The sequence below is a fragment of the Panthera pardus genome, unplaced genomic scaffold, assembly GCF_024362965.1.
Source record: "Panthera pardus isolate Hobbes unplaced genomic scaffold, ASM2436296v1 HiC_scaffold_16, whole genome shotgun sequence".
Taxonomy (NCBI): Eukaryota; Metazoa; Chordata; class Mammalia; order Carnivora; family Felidae; genus Panthera; species Panthera pardus.
This window is the reverse complement of record NW_026526721.1, coordinates 67,436,276-67,464,077: the sequence shown is the minus strand read 5'-3', so window position 1 is coordinate 67,464,077 and position 27,802 is coordinate 67,436,276. Positions and strand designations below refer to the sequence as shown.

General features: G+C 39.2%; 1 protein-coding gene across 1 annotated transcript; it reads right to left on the bottom strand.

Moving 5' to 3' along the window:
• FAM162A (family with sequence similarity 162 member A) lies at positions 1-27,165 on the bottom strand. The gene is made up of 5 exons (XM_019448566.2): positions 26,979-27,165; positions 8,272-8,394; positions 5,798-5,906; positions 2,675-2,783; positions 1-259 (listed from the first exon to the last, which is right to left on the bottom strand). Exons 1-5 carry the CDS (start codon positions 27,010-27,012, stop codon positions 167-169), a joined length of 468 nt encoding a protein of 155 aa, XP_019304111.1. The 5' UTR covers positions 27,013-27,165; the 3' UTR covers positions 1-166.
• Between the last annotated feature and the right edge of the window lie 637 nt (positions 27,166-27,802).

Here is a 27,802-nt window from a genome sequence, read left to right as displayed (position 1 = left end):
TCATTTTTTTAAGGAAATTTATTTGTACCACTACAGCAGAAATTTATGTCTGTGTAAACCATACTTTCATGAAACAGATCCTCATACCATATTCTTCTTAATAACAGGCTAATTGCTGCAACATTATTCCCGCATTTTCAAAAGCCAGCCAACATGGATACCTCTGCTACTCTGTTTTGGCCTTCATAGCTGCTTCCTCTCTCAGGCGAGCTTTCTTTTCTAAGTTCAGGCTTGTTAAAGACTCGTTTCTTCTGACAGCCTAAAGTGAAACAGATTTGAACAAGTGATTATTTGTGTGGGTTTGGGGAGGATGTCATTACCCTGCACTCATGTCAATAGATTAACTGTGACAGGGCATGCCCACAATGGTCTGCTGTGTGCACATTGGGCACAGACACATCCTCCCCGTGCCTTCTGCTTCCTCTAACGCTTCACAGTACAGTAGCCCATCCAGTCAAGCATGAGAGAAATGCTGCACCTCTACCTTCTCTTTCTGGCATGTTTCTGTAAATCTAGCCTCTTCCCTTATAATTAATTCCCTTATCTTTTCCCTTTTTTCTCTCTTTAGTATTAATACCTTTTTGTTTCCATTTCTATCCTTTCTTTCCTTTCACTTTTTTTTGTTGCTACCATTTCTCCTATCCTAACTCATTTGTATATTTTCATACCCTTCAAACTCCTTACTCCTCTTTTACCAAAAATATTCAGCTTTGGAGATCCCAGACTTTACTAAATACTACGACTGATGACACTCACCAGTATCTATCCCACTACTCCAACCTGTGGGAGTAAACAGCAGTGGGGGAGAGGCAACCATTCTCTTCCCTTGTTTCCTTCCACGTGACCTATTACATGCCTGTGAAGCTTACATAAGCCGACCAGTTTCAGAAGTTTTATACCAAATAAGTGAAACTAGCACCCTATACATAAGGTAGAATTTTTTTCTGTGTAATTTCACATGTAAAGAATCAGGTATGGGAAGGGGTAGGAGAATGGGAATGGTACCTTGATGGTAAGGACAGAACATACAATGGCTAACTTCTCTCTTCTATATAGCATTAAGTCTAAAAGTTCTCCATTCTACAGTACCATTTACCAACTTTTAAGAAGTGGATAGTTCCATGTAAAACAAATGAAACGGCTTTCTGGTACATAAAGGAGAGAAAAGAAACTCTTAAAGTACATGGCGTATACCCTAGGATGACACTAGAGGAAATCCCAGGGGATAACTTGTTTCTAGAGTATTTAGACTCAGCTTACTATAATCAAGTATACAAAACCAATACAGACTTCTTAGAATTCCAGAAGCCCCTACGTCCTGTCCACATGCTTCTGCAGGTTTCAATCTGAGAACTAAGCATGAGAAGTCAAACAGGAAGTCAGAAGAAAAACTGAGGTGGGGCAGGAACAGAGATGTCTTGGAAAGAACTTCACCTAGTCCTGCACACTTGTCCCTCATGCTCCCATAAGGTCAGCCTAAATGGTCAGTATTTTCCATTCCAAGAGTCTGAAGAGAGCCAGATGTTCATTTCCTTTTACTCTGCACTCACTGGGGATAAGGAAGTCAGTTATCACTGGGTTGGCAGAAGAACCTTTTTAATATTTTATAATAGATATAAGACATCTCTTTCCACATGGAAGTTGTAATATATAAAATTAGACATAGTATTAAAATAAGGGTTTGACCAGTCCTGCTGCATATAAAAAAAAACACATTTTAATCACAAGATAGTACTATGAGTTTGGGAACTTGAAAAGTTGGCTCTACATTTTTATCCTGCCACTTATTAGCTATGTGACTTTGGGAAAGTGATTTAATAGCTCTGAGCTTCAGGTTTCTCTTTTATAAAGTATGGATACTAAGAGAACCACTGCTTAGGTTCTCAGGGCATTGTGGTGATTCAGTGAGTTTAATAGTACCTGTGACATAATGAGGACTCAATAATTGGGAGCAATTTTACTATCAACCTCAATTAGACGGGTCTAGATTCAAACTGTGCTCTGCCATTCAGGAGATGGGCAAGTGAGAAAAGCTTTCTAAGCCACGTTTCCTCATCTATAAATAAGGTGCTAATAATAGTATCTATTCCACTGTGCTGTTCTGAGGTTCAAATGAAAGAACAGCCAAGTGCTTAGAAGACAGTGAATACTCAATTAATGATAGCTATTAATAATGATGTATGTTAAAACAGATTTCTGGACTTGAATACCTTTGTACCTGTTTAGGAGCTATGGTCCTTACACATATGGCCCAGTGTGGCTGAGCTTCAAGTAAAGAATGGTGACAAGAATGCTCACCAGGGTTAAGGCAGTTAGAGTGTGGATAAATAAGCCCATGTACCAGGAGTGCGTTATAGATATGTAGGTGTCATCATTAGATACAACAGTGTCATTTTTCTTGTTTCACAATTTTTTATGACATCTGTGATAACCACTTTTTTTTGTTTACTTCATGCAAAAATAATTCAGTCCTTCACTTTGCCAAAGTTAGGGTTTGCTATTTATCCCCAGACAGGATATCCCAGGTTTGTCCCTACTGTGTCTTATTTTGTTTCTTATCATTTCTTGTGTAGAAAGTAACCAACTCTTCGCAGAGACTAAATATGAGGGTCAACCCCTGATTTCCTCTAGATCCTTTGTAGAAAACAGAGACAGAGAAGAAGTCCACTCTCACCTTCTTGCCCTCAATAACCATCAAGATACATCCGGCCACTGTCAGGGCAATCATTACATAGCTGATCTTCACCCGGATCTTGTTCTTTGCAGCATCAAGCATCTCAAACCTAGTAATACAATGAGATCATGACAGACAGTTAACATTTCTCTTTCTGAAGTTGCCAGTAGGAAATAAGCTCTATGTCTGACAAGTCAAAAGTGGAGTGGTACCCATAAATATAAAAAAGATGTGAGACCTGGAAATCTTGTAGGATTTGGGGGAGGATGGGGAATTTTCATAACTCATTTTAAATTTACATATAAAATCCAACAAGATAGCACAAACTTAAAGAAAAAAAGAGAAAAAGTGTGAAGACAGAAAGTGGATCCAGGAACAAAGGGGGAAAAAAAAGGGGCAAAATGTATTAACCTATGCTTGCTATGCTCGTCCCCAATTTTGGCTTTCAAGTTTCACATTAGCAGCCAATGCTAAAAGTGAAACCAGAAGATATTTCTCCCTGGGGTTCTTAAGAAGATGCTATGTGATACAATGATTGTCTGAACAACATCCTGACAACAAATACTGCAATGAGCTTCATGAGTTTCATATGTTTCAACATGAATCACAATTCAGACAGAAAACAAACGTGGGAGAGAGTTAAACAATGTGCTCTTTATACCCAAGTTTTTGCTTTCTGCCTTGAACCAGGAACAGATTTAATAATCTAAATCTAATACTTCTAATACTTAGATTTAGAACCAGGAATAGATTCTAGACAATATGTGCAACAGAGAAAGATCCTTTAAGCAATGCTTCCTTAATGTTTACCTTTTAACTAATGTTTTGCTAAAATTGCATGACAGTGAACTTGAGACTGTGCTCTTTGGCAAGTACGTCTTTGAACCTGTCCACTGAATACAGACCCATGTGCCTTAACAGAACACTGAGGGTTGGATTATCATTCTTGTGTGAAAACTAAGACGCCTAACAAGGAAGAGTCTAAAGAGAAGGCCATTCCACCTTTGTGATTCTGTATGGAGGCAGTGAGTTGCAGTTCTATTACATGAGCCTGGTAGATACTCAGGGCAGCGTATGAAGAGTCTAAATGGGCCCCAGAGAGAGTAATGGCCTACTCAGTAGGGATGTAGATAGGAAGTGATTATCTCTAGATGATGGGATGGGAGTGCTAACTTCCTTCCTCTCTTTTTCCCCCCAGATTTTTAATACACATTACTTTTGAAATCAGGGGGAAAAAAATACTTTAAAAATGCTTGGAAGGAGGCACAGTGTCCAGGCATTGCAGGAGGCAGAACCCTGAAAGCATACACACTGTGATATAAGAGCTGGGACCCAGTGAGGTGGCAGTGTGAAGGGAGTTCTCTAGGCACTGAAACTGGGCCTGCAGGGCAGTGGGAGGAACCAGGGACAACTGCTAAGGACAGTGAATTGCTCTGTTAAGAGCATCTGAGAGCTCACCAACCACAAACTAAACTACCCATGCTGACAATATTTTATGTGAATTGGCATGGATATGCCAGTCTAAAGTGCTGCGATACTCATGAAAAGAAACATATTTTACTTTTCATTACAAGAATTTTTCATTCAAAATATTTTACATTAAAAGAGCAAAATGCATTTAAATAAGGCCATGAGGTTGCCCTCCCACAGAAGCAATCAGAGTGGGCAGTGCCTGTTCAGAACTACCAGCACAAGGATGAACTCTTGCTCAGGCCCAGGGAAGAGCATTCTATGGTGACTCACTAGGTAGTACTTTGGGTTTAAGGGGGATCTTGGAACCACCGGCAAGGCAGACTGAAGAAGGTGTTCCATGGCAAAGTCTACACAGCACCTATTAGGGCCATGGGTATACACCGCTTGTTTTCTGCTGGAATATTCAGGAAGAAATTAAGACACAGGCAGGAACTTAACATCATTCTTATTTCCAACTTGCTCTTATTTCCCAGGAGAGTGCACTGTCATCTTATCTAAGAAGGACCAGGGCTTTCCTGCTGAAGTAATTTTAGTGAAAATAAGGTACTATTTAATTTGACAGACAGAAGTAGAACGGCTCTGTTAAAGCCATTGTAAACAAAAAGCAAGTAAGACTTCTCTTCCTGGGAAAAGATGCCCTGAATGAACTCAGATATTTTAAAATCATGCCTTGGAACCCGAAACCAGAAGTTCCAGGAATAGTTTCTTGCCAGAAGGGAACATCTAAGAGCTTTTTTCCCAACTCCCTATCAGTAAAGATGATGATGCCCCACAGGGGAGATGGCATCTACTTCTCACAATCTCTCTTGGCTGAGATGCAAACCAATCAGGGTCTTTAACATCAGGAGGCTGGAGCAGTGGTTCTCAACCAGGGTTTCGTTTTGTTTTGTTTTGTCCCCCCAGGGGACGTTTGGGTTTCGTTTTGTTTTGTTTTGTCCCCCCAGGGGACGTTTGGCAATGTCTGGAGACATTTTTCATTGTTACAACTAAGTGCCACTGGCATCTGGAGGATGACTGAGCAAGGATGCTGCTAAACATCCTATCGTGTACACAACAGCCTCCGACAACAAAGGATTATCTGGCCCAAAATGTCGATAGCACGGGGATTGAGAAACCCTGAGTCAGAGGAATCTATACTTATCTCCAGACTCTGAAAAAGTCCCAAGATCTCAGCCACAGCTGGGTTTAAGAAAGTTGGTGATAGGAAGCATGCTTTCCGGGATCCCAGAAAGAGAATATGTTGTTCTTAAATACTGTTATGCCTTTGGTTGAATACTTGGGTGGATTTTATAGAATATAATTATTGTCAGTGATACCTAACTGATATACCTAGATTAAAAACAAGCTGAAAACAGTGAACATCACTGCTTAGTCAGATTTCTGTAGCTAGGAGAGGAAATCAATCAGTTGACTTTTGACTACTTGACAGCTCTCCACTAGGTGCAACATAACATATCAATGAGAAGGCATGGATTTTCCAGCACTGTTTTTATTGCAGGTACTTGCCAAAGAGGAAACATTTACAGAAGTTAAGACTGTTCTAGGATTTGGCTGAAATGTTTTCAATAGGGACTCAAAGGAACTGTTTTTCCTTTGAAATGGATCAGTGAGAAATAAAAGCTGCTTACAACCCCTAAGTTCAGCACTCACGAGACAGTCTCTGGGATTTCATCTTCCTTTTTGAAGCGACCTGACCATATCAGGATCTTCCTCTCCCAATGTGTAGGTTTGTGTAATGGCACTCTGTGGCTGTAAGTGTCTATGAAAAAAACAAGACAAGACATCTTACTTATTTGAGGTTATGACTCTCAAATTTAGCAATTAAAAAGTGCTATTCGTGCTTTTTAGCTATCCACTAAACAGAACCGTTGAGGAACCTCAAGCGAATTAGAGCTTTGTTTGAATGGAATTTCTTAGGATGCCGCATTTGTCAAATGAGATTCAAAAATCTGTGAAGGCTGAGGTAAAATAAAAGCATTATTTCCTAGCAGTTGAAAGTTGAAAGAACACCATAAGCAAGTATATAAAGATAAAGATGAACTAAGAAGGGAACAATGAGAAGCTTATTTGACTTCAGTAGAAAAAGAACAAGGTTATAAGGTAAAATAAGATTATCAAAGATCCTGAATGCCAGGCTATGCTTTTTAAACCTGATTTGGGAACTCTGAAGCAAAGAAGAAGTTAATGTTTTAAAAGATTAATCTGCATAATAGATGGAAGAGAGAAAGGAAGGATAGGATAGAGTGGGCAACAAGTCCAAACAGGACCTTGTAATACAACAGTGCGGTGATATGGTCCGAACTGGTTGGAACGGTGAGAAGAGAGACAAAAAAGTCAATCTGAAGATGACTGAAAGAATTTGGAGACTGATTAAGACAAGGAAGGAATCAAATAGCCTCAAATGTGAATGAGCAAGACAACAATAGTACTGTTAACCAAAATCAGGAGACTGAAAAGAACCAGTTAGGAAAGGAAAAAGCATGGATACCATTTTATATCTATCCATTGGGTCTAAATTTACAACATCTGAATAGGTTTCATGAATTAAGTCAAAAGCAGAGATAATCATCAGTGCAAAGGGAGAGCCAGTGAAGATGATTAAGACCCAAGAGACTGTCCAGGAGAAAGAGGCAGCAGACGAAAATGAAGTGGCCAAGGAGGCGGATGAACAAGAAAGGCACACAACCACAGACTGTAAGAGAAAGTCTTTCAAAAAAATAAATAAATAAAATAAAAGGAGAAGTCATTGAAGATAAGGAGCAGAAAAAGTTAGGGAATCACAAAATGCTAGGGTTAGAAGGGACCTTCAGAGATAATCTCATTTAACTTCCACGTGCTGCCTACATCTCTCACAGACAGACCATCTCCTTGACTGTTACCTACTCCTTCATACTCCTTCCCACTGCCACATCATCGTGCTGTGCCCCTCTCACTTAACCAGAAGGCAACAGCAAAGGGAACTGGGAAGTCACTAGGAAAAAAATCCATAAAGAACCAAAGGTGAGAAAAGAGGTTTAGAAGTATAGAAATGGTATTGCTGTAGTTTTATTTTTTAACTCTCCCAGCACTTGGCACAACTCTATAGTTGTTGTTTTTTTGCTTTCTTTCCATTGTAAGTACATTAAAGATAATTTGGAAAGTATAGATATAAAAGTAGAAGATAAAAACTATCCCTAATTCTCCTGTTGTAGCATAATCACTATATTTTTACTTTGGTAGTGTTTCCTAAGTCTTATCCCTGTGTGTGTATGTGTCATTTATATGTATATCATGATGTGCTTAAACACGATATAAAATTTTGTATCCTATTTGTTCATGGACATAATGACAAACATTTTCCATGCCAGTGCATGGTATTTACAAGCACCATTTCCAACAGCTGTACAATCTCATCAAGTACATCTAACATACATAATTAATCATTCCCAGATTATTTGACATTTAGATTTAGTTCTCATTTTCCTATTATAAAAATGGGAACATCTTTACACTCAGAGATTTTCCACATTTGGGGTTATTCCTGAGGATAGATACCCAGAAGTGAAACACCAGGTTGAAGGATATAAACATTTTTAAGCTCCTGATAACTATTCGTTGAGGATAGTTCTTTTCCATTCACCAAGACCTGCCTGACCCGAGCGTACACCCATGAAGAAGGAACAAGCAAATAGCTTGTGGGACCCTACAGTTTATATATTATGCTCCTTGTTTCCACAGTAGTGACAGTGACAAGGGTTTGAGTTAAGAATAGGAGTACTGATGGCTGAAATTAATGCCCAAGCCAGAGGCTGGTGCTAGTTATATTGTATCCCAAACATTATTTCCTAATGTGGTTCATCTTTGGGGTTCCTAAAAGATAACTTCTAGATCACTATTTACTTTGGTGCATCCATTCTCCAACAAAAAGCTCCAATCTAATCCTGGAAATAAGAGATGAAAGTGACAAGTGAGGAAAAGGAAGAAAGCATTGCTACATGTGAGCCAATAATAGTACAATTTGGGAGGCCTCAACTATAGGACAGGGTATGACAACGCTGCGATGACTTGTCTTTTAGGTTGTTTTGATTCCAAGTTGTTCCATTCATCAGGAGCTTCCATAACTGGAAAAACGAATACATACTTACAGGGTGGAGCTTTTGGACTTTCTTGTGGTTTGGTGCAAAATCCATTTATTCTCTTCAAATCAGAGTTTCTGGTAAGTCTTAGAGATGAGGAAGCATCTCTTTCAAATAACCTAAAATAGCTTCCTAGAAAAAGACAGGAAAATGTTTCAGAGAAAGAAAATCTAATGGTGTCTCAAAATAGGAAATACCTACAAGGTTTATATTTCATTTATAAAAATTAACTCATTTAAAAAGTGAATATACTACTGTGCATGTAAGATACATATATTTAATTTTTTTAATGTTTACTTTTGAGAGAGAGAGAGAGAGAGAAAAAGTGTGAGTGGGGGAGGGGCAGAGAGGGAGGCAAGAATCCCAAGCAGGCTCAAGGCTCTGAGCTGTCAGCACAGAGCCTGATGTGGGGTTTGAACTCACAAACCGTGAGATCATGACCTGAGCTGAAATCGGATGCTTAACTGACTGAGCCACCCAGGCTCATACATATATATATATATGTATATATAAGATACATATATTTAAAGTGTGATCCTTGGTGCTGTTTTAAAATATACATGTTTTGCTCATCAGGAAATTAGCAATTTGTAATATAAACATTTTATCAGCTGTTTATAAAAGTACTTCTCACACGTATTTTGTCATAACAATGCTCCTGATGGAAATATTACATATTACAGCACTGGGTTATTTAGGTAAAGATTAGAACCTCTCACGAGTGATAAATCAAGATGCCAAATTGCCAATATGACTCTGGTATACTCTGGGTAGGGGGCTGCAATGTCCAGCAAGGGGCTCTAGAAAGCCTTGTTTTGCCTAAGCCATAATTCCCCAACTGGAAATCAACTTCAGGTATAGTAATTGTGTAAAGTTTTTAAACTATATATTAAAAAATGTATAAAGCTATATTATATATATAGCTAATTTTAAAATCTAAATTCTAAGCACACTTAGAGATCAGTACTATAAATCTCCATGCACTCACCACCCAGTGTCAACAATTATCAACACATGGCCAATAAATAGTTTCATCTGAACACCCCTCCCTACTTCCTACTGAATTATTTTAGAGCAAATCCTAAACATCCTATTAGTTCACCTATGAATACTTCAGTATGTATCTCACAACAGCAACTTTTCAAAATCATTATCCAGAATACCATTAGCTCAACTAAAAAATATTTCCTTGATCTTAGCATATTATGATCAAATATTATATTTCCCCAATGGGCTCATTTTTTTAATAGTTGATTTATTCTAAATAAGTGTACATTGAATATGCCTTATCATTTGTTGAAGAAACTACATCATTAATTCTATAGAATTTCCCTCATTTCAGATTTTGCTGATTGTATCCCCATGGTGTTGTTTAACATATTCTTCTAATTCTTTTTCCTCGTAAACAGATTTTTGAGGCTTCATCAGAGTTAAGTTAGAATTTTTAGGAATAATATGCCATAGGTGGTACTGTGTTCTTCCTACTGTATCTTATCAAGAGGCATACATCAATTTTATTTTGTTAAGATTTATCAGTAGATGCTATCAGTCTGACTCATCCCTTATAAAGTTCTCCATCAATCTTTCATTTAATGTTTTTATCAGACATTGATGATTGTTACCTAGATCTATTGTTTCATTATAGAATATAAAATGGTAATATTCTACATGAACTACTGGATTATTCTAAGGTAAAAGTCCACAGGAAATGTGGAATGAATGCTTGATTCTTTCCATTTGCCAGTTTCAAACTGATGAACTGTTTTCCTTGCAGCCTCCACAGGCGACTTTTGTTTAAAAATAACATAAGGAACGCTTGCATTTTAACACATTATGTACTCCAGCCCATTTCAGTCATTTTTCTTTTTGATGCTCAGATATTCCCATTTTTAGCCACTAGGGACCCTTCCAAATTGGCTCCTGAGTACTTTCAACATGTGCTCAGTAATCATTGATAGCTTCCCTACTTTCGGACATGATGCTCCAGATTTGTTTTGAATGCTTCCTGTCTCTGATTTAGGATCAGACATTCCTTCAGGGTGCTATGGTTTTTAAAGAGGAAGTATTACTGGGTTTGTCATTGTTTCCATGCCTTCTCAGTTAACAAAACTAGGAAATACATTCATTCCTAAAACAAATGTATGCCTAAGAATTTAGTTTTGGTTAGCCATTTTCACCTTTAGCCTTAGCATGAAATTTTTAAATCAATCATAATTAATCAGAATTCTTTTTTTTTTTTTTAGTGTTTTTATTTATTTTTGAGAGACAGAGCATGAGCAGTGGAGGGGCAAAGAGAGAGGGAGACACAGAATCCGAAGCAGGCTCCAGGATCCGAGCTGTCAGCACAGAGCCTGACGCGGGGCTCGAACTCATGAACTGTAAGATCATGACCTGAGCTAAAGCCAGACGCTTAACCGACTGAGCCACCCAGGTGCCCCATAAATAAATCAGAATTCAAAGCAGAAAAAGCCAGAAATACTTTTGATGAGTGAGAGAAGAAAGGGGAGTGATTCTGAGTATGGGGGTCATAGTACAAGAGAGACCGGGGCTGATAGGATTCAGAATCAGAAGACCCCTAGGGTCCTAGAACATGGAAAAAGGGGAGCACTATGAAGTACAATGGAACAGGAAAGAAAGTTGGAAAGACACCAGTGATAAATTTACTAGTATCCTGGCACTCTGTGATGCTCTGGGTGACAAAAAAAGTAATGCCTAAAACTTGTCTTTAATGCAACCAAAATGTTCCCTCACAGCTTTATGGATAAAAGCTCACAGGTAAGTTCAAGTAGTTTTTAAGATCTATTTGTTAGTAGACAGTCTGTCTGTACCTTTGTAGTTCCAAACTCCTACCTGGATGTCTTTGTAGCTTTAGAGTTGGAGCAATAAGGGGGAGGCAAGAGAGGGAATAGGAGTAAAATACGTTTTTTTTTCCCCCAAAGTTGACTAGAACCACGATTTATTTTTTTTCTCTTACGTTAAAAAAACTTTAAAAAGTTTATTATGTTTAAAAATCTTTAAAATTATTTTAATGTGTATTTATTTTTGAGAGAGAAAGAGACAGAGAAAGAGAGAGAGCACAAGCGGGGGAGAGGCAGAGAGAGAGGGAGACACAGAATCCAAAACAGCCTCCATGCTCTGAGCTGTCAGCATAGAGCCTGGCACGTGGCTCCAACCCACGACCTACGAGATCATGACCTGAGCCGAAGTTGGATGCTTAACTGACTGAGCCACCCAGACCGCCCCTATTTATTTATTTTTGAGAAAGAGAGAAAGATAGAGCAAGCTAGGGAAGGGCAGAGGGAGGGGGAGAGAGTCCCAAGCAGATTCCACACTGTCAGTGCAGAGCCTGACTCAGGGCTCAGACTCACAAACCGTGAAATCATGACCTTAGCTGAGATCAACAGTTAAGCATCCAACTCTTGGTTCAGCTCAGGTCATGATCTTGTGATTTGTGAGAATGAGCCCTGCATCAGGCTCCACACTCACAGCATGGAGCCTGCTTGGGATTCTCTCCCTCTCTCTCTCCCCCAAAATAAATAAACATTAAAAAAAATAAATGTAACAATTTAAAAGATATTACTATAGACTTAAATGGGTATATGTTTATATTTGTGTAAAGATTTTTAAAATAACACTTGATACATAACTCCATTATCATAAAACTAATCCTTTTAAAGTGTACAGTATCATGGTTTTTAGCTTATTCACAAAGTTGTGTACTGATCACTACCATCTAATTCTAGAAAATTTTCATCATCCTAGAAAGAAATGCCAGATCCATTAAGTCACTCTGTTTCTTCCTCCTTCCAACCCTTGGAAACCACTAATCTACTTTCCATCTCTATGGATTTGCATATTCTGGAAATATGGAAAATTTTTGATGTTTTTTATAAATAGAATCATGTAATATGTGGCCTTTTATGAATGGCTTCTTTCACTCAGCATGTTTTCAAGGTTCATCATCCATGCTGTAGTATTTATTGTTTTTTTTGTTTGTTTTTACGGACAAATTTTATTCCATTGTATGGATACCCTAGACTTTGTTTATAGTCAATGGACATTTAAGTGGTTTCTACTTTTTGGCTATTATGAAGAATGCTGACATGGAAAATTATGCACTTTTTTTTTTTTTAATTTTTTTAACATTTATTTTTGAGACAGAGAGAGGCAGAGCATGAACAGGGGAGGGGCAGAAAGAGAGGGAGACACAGAATCCGAAACAGGCTCCAGGCCCTGAGCTGTCAGCACAGAGCCTGACGCGGGGCTCGAACTCATGGACTGTGAGATCATGACCTGAGCTGAAGTCGGACGCTTAACCGACCAAGCCACCCAGGCGCCCCAATTATGCACTTTTTGAACAAACATTTTCATTTCTTTGGGGCATATACTAAGGTGAAATTGCTGGGTCATACGGTAACTCTGTTTAATAGTTTGAGGAACTGTTTTCCAAGTGGTCACATTTTACATTTCCATCAGCAATGTTTGAGGGTTCCAATTTCTCCACCTCCTAGTCCACATTTGTTTTTTTTTTTTTTAACGTTTATTTATTTTTGAGATAGAGAGAGACAGAGCATGAACGGGGGAGGGGCAGAGAGAGAGGGAGACACAGAATCGGAAGCAGGCTCCAGGCTCTAAGCCATCAGCCCAGAGCCCGATGCGGGGCTCGAACTCACGGACCGCGAGATCGTGACCTGAGCTGAAGTCGGACGCTTAACCGACTGCGCCACCCACGCGCCCCCACATTTATGTTTTTTAATAAAAGCCATCTTAGTGGGTGTGAAGTGGCATCTCGTTGTGATTTTGATTTGTATTTCTCTACTGGGTAATGACGATGAGAATCTCTTTACTTGCTTGTTGGCTAGTTGTATATGTCCTTGGGGAAATGTTTATTCAGCTTCTTTGCTCATTTCTTAATTGGGTTGTATTTTTATTATTGAGTTGTGTTGTCTGATGTATGCCTTGCAAATATTTTCCTCCATTTCATGGGTTGTCTTTTCACCATCTTGATGATGTCTTTTTAATACAGAAGTTTCAAATTTTGATGAAGTCCAACTTATCCTTTTTTTTTTTCTTTTGTTGCTTGAGACTTTGGTGTCATATACAAGGTCACAAAAGCCTACTCCTACGCTGTTGTCTGAGAATGTTATCGTTTTAAGTTCTAACATTTAGGCCTGATCCATTTGGAGTTAATACAGGTATGCTGTGTGTGGAAGGGATCCAACTCCATTCTTTTGCAGGTGAATGAATATCCAGTTTTCCCAGCATCATTGGTTGAAAAAAGCATTCATTCCCCTGTTGAATTATTTTGGCACAATATAGAAAAAATTGAGCATAAATGTGAGGGTTTATTAGTAGACTCTCAATTCAATTCCACTAATCTATATTCCCTTGTATTCTATCTATGTTCTGTGTTAGCTTAGTGGCCACCTAATCACTGAACAGACATCCTTAAATGACTGCCACCAAGAAGTTTGCCAGACTTTGCCAAAGGGCTCTGTGTGCCTGTTGCAGCATGCTCTAGGGTGGGTGAGGGAGAAACTGTTCCCACTGAATTAGCTGAGGTGGGTGAAAAAAAGGCAAGCCCAGTGAATGGGTGTTTCCAGGGAAGTTCCAGACAAGCCAAAAGTAACAATTCTCAGGGGTTGTGGATTTTAGGGCGCTCCAAATCCATTCTGCCTTCTTCAGTGCCTGCTAGAACTCCTGGTTTTCATTAGCTACTGTGATTGACAGGCTACTGGTTTTCAAGGCCACTGTGAAGCTGACAGGACAAAGGAAACTGTTAAAACTATTATAAAGCTTGCTATTCTTACCATGATTAAGTCATTTTTCTTGGATAAATACTACTCAGACTACCACAAGCCTCTGGTTATTTTCTAGAGTTCTGAAAAAGTTGATCTTAAGAATTTTTGGTGGTGTTTTCATAGTTTTTATATATAGGAGTGGATTTTCAGAGGTCCTCTTAGGTACCAGAAATTGGGACCTATGTTTATGTAAAGATTTGTGGTTATTTGCTAATTTCTTTCATAAGGGTATGCATTTTTTCATTTTCTAATTATGTAATCCCAGAAGGCCTTGCCCAGGTCTGGGTAACCACCCCACCAGTGCCACCTAGTGGCAGTAAGTGTGCACCATAAGGAAAGTAGATAAATTACAGTATAATTGATTTCCACACCTTTCCTCATTTTAAATGTGGATAATGTAGTATTTACTGCAAATTGAAAAACAAATGTGACAGCATTTGGCAAGATGCTTGAAATATAGCAGGCACTCTAAATTTTAAGGTTTTTTTTTTGAAGCACTACTTAAAACAATAATTTTCAAAACATTTCCATAGCACTTTTCAATTTTACCCCTAAAGTGGTCAGAATTTCTGACCATTTTATGCTAATTTTATGAATGAAAATATTCTATAAAACTTTTCAATAGTTTCTCATAGCTCTCGGGATTAAAACAAAATTACATAATGCTGTGATTCTCAAACCTCAGCGTGCACCAGAACTACCTGAATGGCTTGTTTAAACACAAAGCACTGGGGACACGTACCTTCAGTTTCCAAATCAACAGTTCTGGGGTGGAGGCTGGGAATCTGCATTTCTTACAAGTTCTTAGGTGAAGCTGCTACTGCTGATTTGAAACTACACTTTCAGGCCCACTGTGCTTGGGGTTTTAAAAATAAAAAAACTGTGCTAAAATATACATAATAAAAGTTTACCATTTTTACCACTTTTAAGTGTACAGTTCTGTGGCATTAAGTACATTCACACCGTTGTGCTACCATCACCAACATCCATCTCCAGGACTTTTTCATCTTCCCCAGAGGACCCCTTGTTTAACGTGACCTACAAGGCCCCATCTCACAGCATCCTGCCCCATTCCCTTCCGGAAGGCACTGAGACAGAGAGGAACAAGGTTAACTGGCAGTGAGCTACAAGGTCCACAGGAAACAAATTATTTCCTTAGGTATTGCTCTTCCCCATCCCTCTTAATTAGAACAGAGGCAGTTTAGCAGAATAGAAGACAAGGTAACTCTCAGCTTAGTTTGGGTAATGACGATAAGGCAAAAAATGATAACAGGTACACCTACTTACTACCAGTCAGATAAATCCATGTTTGGAGATACTCATTCAACAAATAATAACTGAGTACCTACTATGTATCAGGCATTGTTATAGACAACATATAAAAGAGGTAAAAAATAATCGATGCTAATAAAACTTGCATTCTACTAGAGAGAAAGTATATGCACATACATATATAAATACATTGTTAGACAATAAATGCCAAGAGAGAAAAAAATGAACACTGGGGACATGACATAAAGTGAGGTGTTTATGTGCTTGGAATGGAGTATGTGAGATTTTAGATAGACTACTAAGGTAAGCTCTCTTTGAGAATGCCACTTTTGAAGGAAGTAAGGGAGCTAGCTATGCAGATATCTAGTGGCAGGATATTCCAAACAGAAACAATTTAAGAGCAAAGGCCCTGCAGTGGTTCTAGGAACCACAACGAGGAAGCCAGTGTGGCTGGAATGGAGTAAGGGGAGTAAGATTTGAAGTGGAGCTGGTGGTGAAAAATAGTCACTTGAAGGCATGAGAAGTTTACCTGGATCAGAAAATATCTGCCAGCTTTTTCTTACTACAACTTCATACTGGATGCCAGTAATTTTTACCTCTCTAAAGTATAAATGCTGTTCAAAACATATGCAAATATGATATTTTACACATTAGAAATAACAAATGTAAAAAAAATTAAAACTGAAATCACTAAAGAAAATTATGAAGTACTTAATGTGATTTTTTATTCTGCAATTACAAAAAACAAAAGCATAAAAAAGTTTTAGGATCATTAAGATGTCTTTTCTTCCTTTTCTGTCTCAAAGAGATAAAATATATTGCCCTACAGACATCCAAGCCAGAAATTTTCCATCCTCTGGTGAATTACAATTAAAAACAAACATACAAACCAAAAGAAAAATGGCCCTTTAACCCGCTGGTTGCACTTGCAGCCTGCCCCTGGCTGACCAGTTCTGCATCCCTGGGGCCCTAGCAGGAAGTCGAGATGAATCCTCCCTGCCGCCTCTGAGGATGTGACTGACAAATGGCTGGTTAACCTAGAGTGGAGGTTCTCAAACTTTAGTATGCATCAGAATCACCCAGAGGACTTATAACAGATTACTGGACCCCAGTTTCAGAGTTTTTGATTCAGTTTGAGAGGTCTGAGAATTCCCATTTCTAACAATTTCCCAAGTGATGATGCTACTGTTATTCTGGGGGCTCACAATTTGAAAACTAGTACCTCAGAGGTTTTACTAGGAGCTGGAAGCTATAGTTGGTCAGCTGGGATGAGGCTGGTTCAAGTACTGGCTTTTGCCTTGTTTTCCCCTCCTTTCCATAAAATGCCTTTCCAACCTCATGATAGACAGTGCAGAGAGGTAGGGATCCTTTTATCTCAGAATCTTTCAAGACACTCCTGGAGTGAATCATCAGTGATGTGACATTAGACATGATAAATGGAGGTTCAATGAATGCTGGGAGAGGAAGAGACTTTTAGAAGATATCTAATTTAGTGTCTTATAACCTGTATGAAAATCAGTTGCTAAGCGTGTTGCAAGTATGTTGCTAACTATGAAGTCTGCTAATCATCTGCTTAAAAATAAAATCATGGCATTTGTCAAAACCCATAAAACTATACATCACAAAGAGCTTTTAACATATGCAAATTTTAAAACATCAACCAGGATGTTGGGAGAATCCAAGGATGGAATTCAGGCTGTGACAAATGCGTCAAACTGTATTAGAAATGTATGACATGACCTAACTTCACAACCTTCAAGGTGGGGGAAAAAGAAGCTGACGTGAGTAACTTTGGAAAACATTGTTGTGGCTGGAAACTGTACCAAAGATAAAAAGAACTATACATAAACACTGTACTCTAGTTGGCAAATTTGTTTCTTACAGGAGCATGGATTAATAATCCTGAAACTACTTTACAAGTATAGTAGGATTGAACAAATAAGTAAATAAATGGTAGGTAATGGGGGTGCCTGGGTGGCTCAGTTGGTTAAGCATCTGACTTGATTTGGCTCAGGTCATGATCTCACCGTTTGTGAGTTTGAGCCCCGCATCGGGCTCAATGCTGATAACATGGAGCCTGCTTGGGATTCTCTCTCCTTCTCTCTCTGCCCCTCCCCCCTCACAATAAATAAACTTTATAAATAAGTAAGTAAATAAATGGTACATAATAAGAATCCAGAGAAAGAAATTCCAAAAGCAAGGGTAGAAGGCTAGAATGAATGTGGTGCTGGATCAGTCAGAGAATTCAGTATTAACTCCTACAGGTTTATACAGATATTTATTGAAGTATATAAATATATTTATATTTCACATATATTTTTATGTATATAGAGAGATGATAGACAAAAGATATAAACACAGGGGCACCTAGGTGGCTTAGTTGGTTGAACATTCAGCTCTTGATTTCAGCTAAGGTCATGATCTCATGGTTTGTGGGATCGAGCCCCGTGTTGGGCTCTGCACTGACAGCTTGGATTCTGCTTAGAATTCTCTCTCTCCCTCTCTCTCTGCCCCTCCCCCACTCAAGAATGCAGGCTCTCTCAAAATAAATAAACATTAAAAAAATCCTAAGTGTCTGTGTATACACATGGGTTACTATACATACATGTATTTCCTAGCTCTACCCGGTAGGAGGGCATAGAATCATTGATACTTCAGTAGGAACAAGCACACTCAGTGCCCAGATCTGGATTTCTAAATATCATTATCCAGTCAAAGGAACTAGGGCTCCTTGGAGAAGAATGGCTGACTCTAGGCTGGAATACCCTGCAGTGCCAGAAAATAAGGAAGTATTCAAAAAACACAAGGATGTTTTTGGATCGGGGCATGTAAAGGGACACAGGAGCTGATTGGATAGAACCTAACCTGGAATAATTTGAACAACAAAATAATGTAGTAATAGATTATATAACTTAAGGTATAAAATATATGCATCCATATGGATATAAAAAATAGCTGAATAAATTAATAAACAAGGGAGAAGGGACAAATCTTCCTTACAGAAAAATCCCAAATACATGTAGATATTCTTCCCTCTGGGATTCCTCTCTCCTTGTGGAAAAGTGTGAGTTGGACTTGGTGACTTGTTTCCAAAGAACAGAGAATGGGAAGGGAAAAACGGTAACTTTACAGGAAGAAACAAACTGGTCAAGGTTAAAATCATAAATCATGTGGATATCGTCTAATATGATGTAATAAAAAGGGCACTTGGCCTCTGCTAGTTATTCTTTCCTCAAACCCATAACCCTACTCTCACCCTAAGTGAGCATCAAACAAACCCAAATTGAGACATATTCTACAAAATACCTGACCAGTATTCTTCAAAACTATCAAGATCATGAAAACCAAAGAATGTGAAACTGTCACAGACCAGAAGAGACTAAGGAGACATTGACAACTATGTCATGTTGTGGCATCCTGGAACAGAAAATGGGACATCAATAGAATAGCTGGTGAGACCCGAATAAAGTCTGTCCTTTAGTTGATAGTAATACACCAATGCTAATTTCTTAGTTTTGACATATGTAGTATAGTTATGGAAGATGTTAAAATTAGGGGCAACTGGGTGAGAGGTATACAGAACTCCTGTACTATCTCTGCAACTTTTCTGTAAATTAAAATTATTCCAAAATAAAAATGTTTCTTAAAACATGGGTACTTGGGTATTAATTATATCTCGTTTTTACTCTATATGGGTTTTATGAATATTTTATATTTACTTGATATTTAATATTTTTAAAAGTAGCAAAAATTTGATGTTATCTCTATAAAAATGTCATTCTCACTTGCACTCCAATATGCTTTTGGAATGGGACAGAGAAAGAAAGGAATGGAGTAGGAAATGTGCCCAATTCAGGGTAGACTTAAAATGTGTAGATGAAGGTCATGTGACTAATGTATGCTGATGGAAATGAGATGAGAAAATTATACATGTTGGTATATATCTTGTCACACCTTGCTATTTTCAAGAATAGTTGACATCGCCTGGGAACTTGTTAGAATAAATGCAAATTCTCAGCTCCTACCCAGACCTACAGAATCTGAGTCAGTATTTTTTTTTTTTTTTTTTAAGAGAGAGAGAGAGAGAGAGAGAGAGAGAGCGCGAGCGTGTGTGCGTGCAGGCAGGGTAGAGGAGCAGAGACAGAAAGAGAGAGACAATCCCAAATCTCAAGCAGGCTTCACACTCAGCACAGAGCCTCAGGTGGGAGCCTGGTGTGATCCCACCACCCTAAGATCATGACCTCAGCCAAAATCAAGAGTCAGACGCTCAACTGTCTGAACCACCCAGGTGACCGTGGGAGCCTGCATTTTTAATGAGATATCCAAGCGATTCATATGAACATTAAATTTCAAGAAGCAAACAGATACCCACATTCATTCAACAGTTGATGAGTACTTACTGTGTGCCAAACACATGGAAATGAATACCACATATTCTAAAGTCTAAAACAGTACTATTTACTCAGCCTCAGCTAGGAGCTTCATAGTAGAACAAATTCACAGACCTCACCCCAAACCTTCAGAATCTCCTGGAGTATGGTCTAGAAAAATGTTTTAATAAGCCCTCTAAGTCATGCTTATGCATACTGAAGTTTAAGAAGCCATGCTCTACAAAAGTGAATTTCAAATTTTGCATACAACAATCACCAGAGTAGCTTTAAAAAAAAATGCAGAGCCATCCAATGAAATCCCAGTGTCTGGGAGCAGGACTCTGGCATCAATATTTTTTTAAATTCTCTATGTGATTCTAATGTGCTACCACGTTTGAGAATCGCTGTTCTTCAACACAATCAGCCAGAGTCCCTGTCAAGCACAGGTTACATGGATGACCAGGGCACCTCCAGATCTTAATACCTAACTCTGGCAGAGTTCAAAATTCCTCTTTTCAACAACTAATTTGCTGAAAAGAAGCTCTGATTTACTTCTGACTTCTGCACATCAGTAATATGTAACTCATTACATCAAAAGTCTGGAATCCCTGTAGAGTTATATGCCCAGTTTTCAGATTTTACAAAAGTATGCGACATAGACTTCGGAATCTCCCTTCCAGGCTCCCATCGCTCACAAACCTACCTGCCTTCTTAATGAGGTCCATGCTGATGTTCTAGGGCTTGGAAGTGATGTCACGGGCCTAACTCATTCTGGCTCTGGATACTGTGCCTATCCATGCTCCCCCACAGTGAGAGTCCTTTTGTTTGCCAAACGCCCAAAAGGATTTGGGAAATAGGCAGAAAAGCTTTCAGCAGGAAAACAACAGTAACAATGGTGATTTTATACAGTAAATCTGAGTGCCGAATGCAGGACAGGCCAGGGGTGAGGAAAAAGTAGGGGCAAAGGAAGCAGGAGTAGGAAAACATAGATATGGGACCTTCCTTTTAGGTTATGTCACAACACTGTAGTTCAAGTGGTTTGTGTGAAGAAATAAGACAGCTATACGTCCTAATGGAGAGTACCTAAGAGATGTGAAAAATACTAGGGAGGAAAAATGGCAAGAGAGATCGACATTATGAACTTTGGTGGGCTGACTAGAACCCTAGTCACCCTTTGTAACATTGCTTCTATGGGAAAAAAATTTTAGAGTTCAAAAATAGATTTATAAATAAGCCTTTGGAAATGGGCCAGTTTTTTTGTTTGTTTGTTTTTTGGTGTTTTTGAAACCTGGCCAGTTTTTAAGTGGGGAGAAAACTACAGGAAAAAACTCTTTACAATTCTATGTATCTGGTGGCTAAACTTTAGTGAGATGGGGCCATAATTTGGTATCCTCCCATCTACCCAATAATGGCTATTTGAAACTCTCTTGGCCTTAGCTGTTGACCTAAATCCACTTTGTGACAGAAACAGATTCCCTACTTCTCCATCTGTTTTTTTGTCCTTCTCTGCAGGCCTATAAGAACACTAGGCCTTCCTTCACTCTAAACTAGTGAAGCATTCCATCTGTGATCCCTCTTACTGAGACATGTTGTGCCAAACTTATCTCACCACCTCTAGATTCTTCCCTCTGCCCTTTTCCTGCCAAATGTCTCCCTGCTTTAAAAGAAATAAACTTTAGAGAAGTAACACTTGCTCATTATAGAAAATTTGGAAGCTTAAAAAAAAAGTATGATGAAAAAATAAAAACACCTAAAATCACATCTTCCAGGGATAACAACTTGGTGTATTTCTTCCCAGGCATCTTCGTATGCTTATATATAACATATACAATTTTCATAATCAAATACTATATCTTGCATATGTCAAAACACTTTTCCAAGAGATTAATTAAAAAATACCTTTGGTGGCTATATAACATCCAACCCATGGATATAACCTGAATTCAATCATTCCGTTGGCCAGATTTGTTTCCCAATTTCACTATTACAAAAATGAGCAGTTTTCTACACAAATCTTTGATGGCATTTCTGATTATTTTCTTATGTAGAATCCTGGTAGTGCAGGGTTAGAGAATATGAACCCTTTTAAGACCAGAACAACTGCTTTCCAGAAAGGCAGAACTGATTTACACTTTACTGGTAGCTGATGAGAACTCTGGTCTTATTATACCACAGTGGCACTGAGGGTACACTATCTTAGACAAAACAATCACTTGTTCTCAACAGTTCCTATAAATAAAAAACTAATCTCCTTCCTTTCATAGTTCAAATGACTGAATAAGTGGCATGTATTTAATTTACCATCTTGGTCTCACCACCCACACATTTTACTATAATGTTTCTTCCCCCGCTCATTTTACTAAAATTGCTCTAACATTAGTGATTTCCCTCTGGTCCCATGAATGTTTTTAGAATCTCACCATTAGCTCATTTGATTCTATTCTTCCCATCTTTGTGGCCATTTGACTCTACTAATCTCAGCCTTCTACAAGACCTCTGACCCTTCTTACCTTATACTGTTATATTCTCTCCCTTCATCTCTGACCTCTATGATGTACCTTCTTTAATGTCGTCTTTACCACTTCCTATTACTTATACTATGTCAGGCCTCCAAGATTCGGTCTTTGCCTCTCTCCTGCATTTGTCTGTCTCAGGGAGGACTCCCTCCTTTGTCCCCTAGTCTTTGACTGAGAGATCCCACATTTACTTATAACTCAATGTCACCTACCACTCAATAATTCATGACCATCTGCCACAGCAGTATCCCTTCTTAACTTTATTTCTGACAATGGCCCAACACTCCTACAGTCCTCCACACTCAAAAACTTTAGTTTTGGGGCGCCTGGGTGGCTCAGTTGATTGAGCAGACTTCAGCTTAGGTCATGATCTCACCATTTGTGAATTTGAGCCCCGCATCGGGCTTGCTGCTGTTAGCATGGAGGCTGCTTGGGATCCTCTGTCCTCCCTCCTTTCAAACAAACATTAAAAAAAAAATTATTAAACCCTCCCCCCCCACAAAACTTCAGTCTTCCTTAAATTATCCTGTTTCACAGAGCCATACTAATTTCTTCAAAACACCTCATATATATATAAATATATATATATATATATATATTCACTTATTTATTTTTTATCATTTTCATCATCACCTCACACATAGATTTCTGTAATATCTTCACAAGCAGTAGCTATTCACGTATGTAGCAGCCAATGTAATTTTCCAAAAATGCTTCTTTGGGAACTTCCACATAAAGGCTTCCTTTCTGCCCAAATGCATGTAGTTCAAAACACTCAAAAGGCCATACCTTTTCTATTACTTCCTGACTGAACTCCAAGGTAATCCTTTCTTCTTACTACCCTTTCTCCTCCCACAACCTCTCCAGACTCATTACTGCTCCTATCTTTGCTCTTGTCTGTCTCCCGTTCGGTTTCAATGGAGCCTTCAGTAGATAATCTTAACCTATACATCTGTTCCTTTCTTAAAGCCAGTGGTATGCTGGGTCATGGGGGGAGGTCAGTGGAGAAAATCCCTGATTTGTAGTGTTTGCCAATAACCCTGACCACAGCAGATTTCAAGCTACCAATGTAACATGACTAACTGTGAAATTGGGAAGCAATGTGCACAAAACCAATAGGAACTGGCTCCATGACACCATGGCAGCACTTAAAATCTTTTCTGCACTCTAGAACTTAATATATACTGTACTACATAAGCTCTCCAGATGTATTATATAGGTGTATTTGTTCATTGTAATAAACTGCAGCCCTACCAAGAGAGGGAGTCCACTCACTTTAGAGTTTTCAGAGTGTACAGGGCATATAATGTGTGCTCAATAAAAACCTGTTGGCAAGACCTGGAGTGTGTGATAAGCAAAGCCAAAGAGCACTAAAAATGGGCATGTATTCATTTAGGGTTGGCTAGCAAGAACAAACAAAATGAACAATGAAGGAGCAGAATGTACTGGAAATGAAATCAGAATGGGAGCCAGGAGATATTGGTTATGTCCCAGCTTTGCACCTGTATGACTTTTCTGGGGTCAACTCAGTTTCCTTCTGAGGCCTTAACTTTCCTCATCTGTAAAATTAGGGGGCTACACTTCATGACCTCTAAGTTATCTCTTGATTCTAATGCTGCAGAATGTCAGTTAAACTAACAAGGAGGCTCCATGGTCCACTGTATTGGTATAACAATAATGATAAAATCATTTTAAAATCTGCTGAAAAGTCAAAGAAGTGTAGGACAACAAAATTTTTCTGAAGGTGTGAAGAAACATTCTTGTAAGGCCATTCCATTCCTTTGACCTAATAATTATTCTGCAGAAATTAATAATTGTTAATTTTAAGTTTTTAATTTTTAAAAAAGCTAAAAATAATTATTCAAAGAATATCAATTGCCTGTCTACTATGAGCTGGACATTGATAAATGCTGAGGATTTAGTAAACACAATTTAGTCTTTACCGCCATGGAACCTACAGGAGTATGGTTCAGTAGTCATTTAGTTCCAAATCATTTTATCAGTGTCTTTTAACTTAAAGAGCACAGATTGCTCTAAGGAATGGATGCGAGATACAGATCCTCTCTTCCCCAAACAGGTATATAGTCATAAAAACATGAAGATAATTTCAGAGGTTCACAGGACCTCTCATCTGAGAAGGGGTCCAAGAACCACAAGTTAACAACTCTGACCTATATCTACAGCTACACCCACAAAATGACAAATTCAAGCTCATAAAAACCTATATTCTGTTTGCCAAGAAAGTACAGCAAAGATTTCCAACAGAAACATTTAAAAACAAAGGTCCATCGTTTAAAGGATTAAGCTTTGGTAATTTGAAATTTCACTCACCTAGAGTATCTTATTCCAAATAATATTCTGGATAAGTGAAGCATGCCTAGATTATGTTTCTATATGATATGCCATTCCTTTGGTTAAGGTTGTCTGATAAATCAGTCTTCTTACTGAAAATCCATTTGCACATGAATGTGTGCTTCCATTTCCCAAGTAAATCTGCATTTCATGACACTTCCATTTCACATTAAAGAGACCCAATTAGGGGCGCCCAGGTGGCTCAGTCTGACTCTTGATTTCAGTTCCGGTCATGATCTCCTGGTCATGAGATCAAGCCCCACGTTAGGGCGCCCGTGCTGAATGCAGAACCAGCTTGGGATTCTCTCTCCCCCTCTCTCTGACCCTGCCCTGCTTGCGCTCTCTCAAAATAAATGAACAAACATTAAAAAAAAAGAGAGAGAGAGATGGGGCACCTGGGTGGCTCAGTGGGTTGAGTGTATGACTTCGGCTCAGGTCATGATCTCACGGTTCATGAGTTCGAGTCCTGTGTCGGTCTCTGTGCTGACAGCTCAGAGCCTGGATCCTGTTTCAGATCCTGTGTCTCCCTCTCTCTCTGCCCCACCCCTGCTTGCACTCTGTCTCTCTGTCTCTCAAAAATGAATAAACGTTAAAAAAAAAAAAAAGAGAGAGGCCCAGTTAGTCATGACAAACACATATACAGCACACACATATCCTATATAAGCAGCTTGAATGAAGCAAAGAGCACAAGTTCCTGAATTAGAAGGCACTTACTCATCTCCCAGTTCTAACGTTTTATGGCTAAATGATCTTGGACAACTCGTTTAACCATCTGACCTATGTTTATTCACTTGTACATTGGAGAATGAATGATAAGACTTACCTAAGAAGGATACTATAAGAAATCAATCAAGTAAAATAATGTATGTCAGAGTATTTAGCTATAAAATGGGCACAAGTGGGTGAAAAGGCAGATCACTTAGAGTTGCTCACAAAACATCAGACATTCAAAGACCCTTTGGAAAGAGTTCTTCATGTAACATTCTTAGTGGATCTATCTGGAATAAAGTAAGTTGTTCTTTTTAGCTCAAGGAATTTTGTTTGGATTGATTGCCCAATACTGAAGATCTTGAATATCAAAAGTCTGCAGAGAGGCTCTTGAATCTTTATAATGCATAAATATATCTTCAAGACAGGAAGATAAACTACTTATAAACCTTTAGTCTTAGTTCCTATGTAGTCAAAGTCACTTTAACTCAGCTATTTTAGTTTTTTTACAGAGTATTCTTTCACTTACCTTGTAACAGCTAACAGGTCAACAGGGTGTACACAAAAGATTTTAGGTAAATTAGTTCAATGAAGCTGAACAAATTAAGGAAATCAATCTCTTTTAGTGGAGGGAGTGTTTATTTTAAAAAAAGTGTATAATATTCTCTAGCTTGAGACATGTTTTCCAGTCCACTCTCCATTGGAACACAAAATAAGCTATAGAAAGGGTTTTTTTGTTTTTTTCTTTTTTTACATTTCTTCATTTACATTTGTAATGTACATTATTTCAATAGGCAAGTTTGGGGTGATTCTTCCTTTAAAATTTGAAATAGACAGCTTTTTAGTAATTTGCTACCAAGGAAAAAAAAATCAATCATCACGTCTTACCAAAGCTCATAAAGGTGACCAAAAGTGGTTTGCCCTGGTGCCTGGAAAAGTGTCAAGAGGCAAACTTTCTGATTTCTCAGCCACTACTAAGCAAAGTAGTTCCCCAAGCTCTGGTAGTTCCCCAAGGAGACAAATTAAGCTCTGACTCCAAATACCCATTACACAAATGTCTACTAGAAAAATAAACTGCAGATTCTACATAACACTTTCCCCCAAGAAATCCAAAGTACTTCACTGTAGAACTGTTTAAAAGAAACGTATCTCCCATTTTAGAAAAACAATTACTATTATTCTGTGAAACCTTAAATCCCCTTTCTCATCAGACATTAAGTGGGTAGGAAACCGAGACTCGAGGTTTTCCTTGAGAGCAGAGAGAAACTCTTGAGATGGTGAGAGACTCAAGTAGAGTTATGGACGGGAGAGGTTAGGGTGGAAACCTGGATCAATCAAGCAGATGGGGGGGGGGGGGTGTCTCTAGGGATGGCAGGTGCCTTAAGAACTGAGCTCAGAGGAGACAGGGGATGGGGCGGGGCGATAAAAGAACGGGGAGCAAGGGCTCTTTAAGTTAGTGGGAGCTGGGTGGACGGATGGCCAGGCACCAGGGTCACTCCTGGCCAACTCCAACTATCTGCTTAACAGTTGCTCTCTCAGCTTTTGCTCTCTCCCATCACTTTGGGTAGGATTCTGAGGAACTTGGGAGTACGTGATGAAGTCAAGCAGTTACCAGGCCTGGGGAAAGCTGCAGGATTCCTCAATCTCCAGCAGCCACGCTATCTTCCCAACCTCCCCCAGCCCGACCCGCGTCTCACCCGCCGCCCAGCGCAGGCTGCGCAGGCTCCCCATGGCCGCCTACTCCGCCGACCGGACTGCGCCTCGCAGGCGGTGACAGCGCGCGAGCCCGTTCAATGTCACCAAACTCCGCAACGGGAAAGGGGTGGGCGGTACTGGCGGACGGGACAGGTGGGACTGGAGGGAGGACCCAGCAGGCCGTGCGTGACGCGCGGGGCGTGTGGGCAGGGCTTGCGTGAGCACGGAGCGTGTGGGACGTGCGTGACGCGCGGAATGTGCGGGCTAAGCTCCCGGTTCTCTCTCAAACGGTGCCGCCTCCGCGACGCGACTTTAAGAAAGCTTTTGTGGAGTCTGGGTGTTAGAGGCCTTTGCATTATCATTCTCTGTGTCTGAGAAAGTTTCCGTTTGAGATAGAAGAAATGTGATCACTGCAGAACTGTGAACTGTAGACCCCGAAATCACACTGCCTAGATAAACCCAGTATTTCAATAATGTTTTTCCAGCGTTTTCAATGAATATATTGCTTTTATCAAAAACATGCAATTAAAATTAAGCTCCTAGTGATCAATGGACACTATGTCTTAGTGACTGTGAGCGTATTTCTCAGTCTACGTGAGGAATTCACATGTATGCTTACTATTTCTTCAATTTGCCTATTTTTATAAAACCAAGCATTTCCACACCTGAACGCTTTATACAGCCCTTACCCCCACACTACCAGTAATGTTCTTTGTTTGTTTTTTACCTTTATTTTTGAGAGCGAGTGAGGGAGGCTCTGATGCGGGGCCTGAGATGACCTGGGCCAAAATCGGATGCTTAACCCACTGAGCCGCCCAGGATCCCC

What these genes read in the sequence shown, in the direction of transcription:
- FAM162A (XM_019448566.2), bottom strand. Translation starts at nt 27,012, where the DNA reads ATGGGGAGCCTGCGCAGCCTGCGCTGGGCGGCGG. An exon ending in GAAATCCCAGAGACTGTCTC is followed by an intron (nt 2,784 to 5,797) that starts GTGAGTGCTGAA and finishes TTGTATTACTAG; the next exon opens with GTTTGAGATGCTTGATGCTG. An exon ending in TGGTTATTGAGGGCAAGAAG is followed by an intron (nt 260 to 2,674) that starts GTGAGAGTGGAC and finishes GTTTCACTTTAG; the next exon opens with GCTGTCAGAAGAAACGAGTC.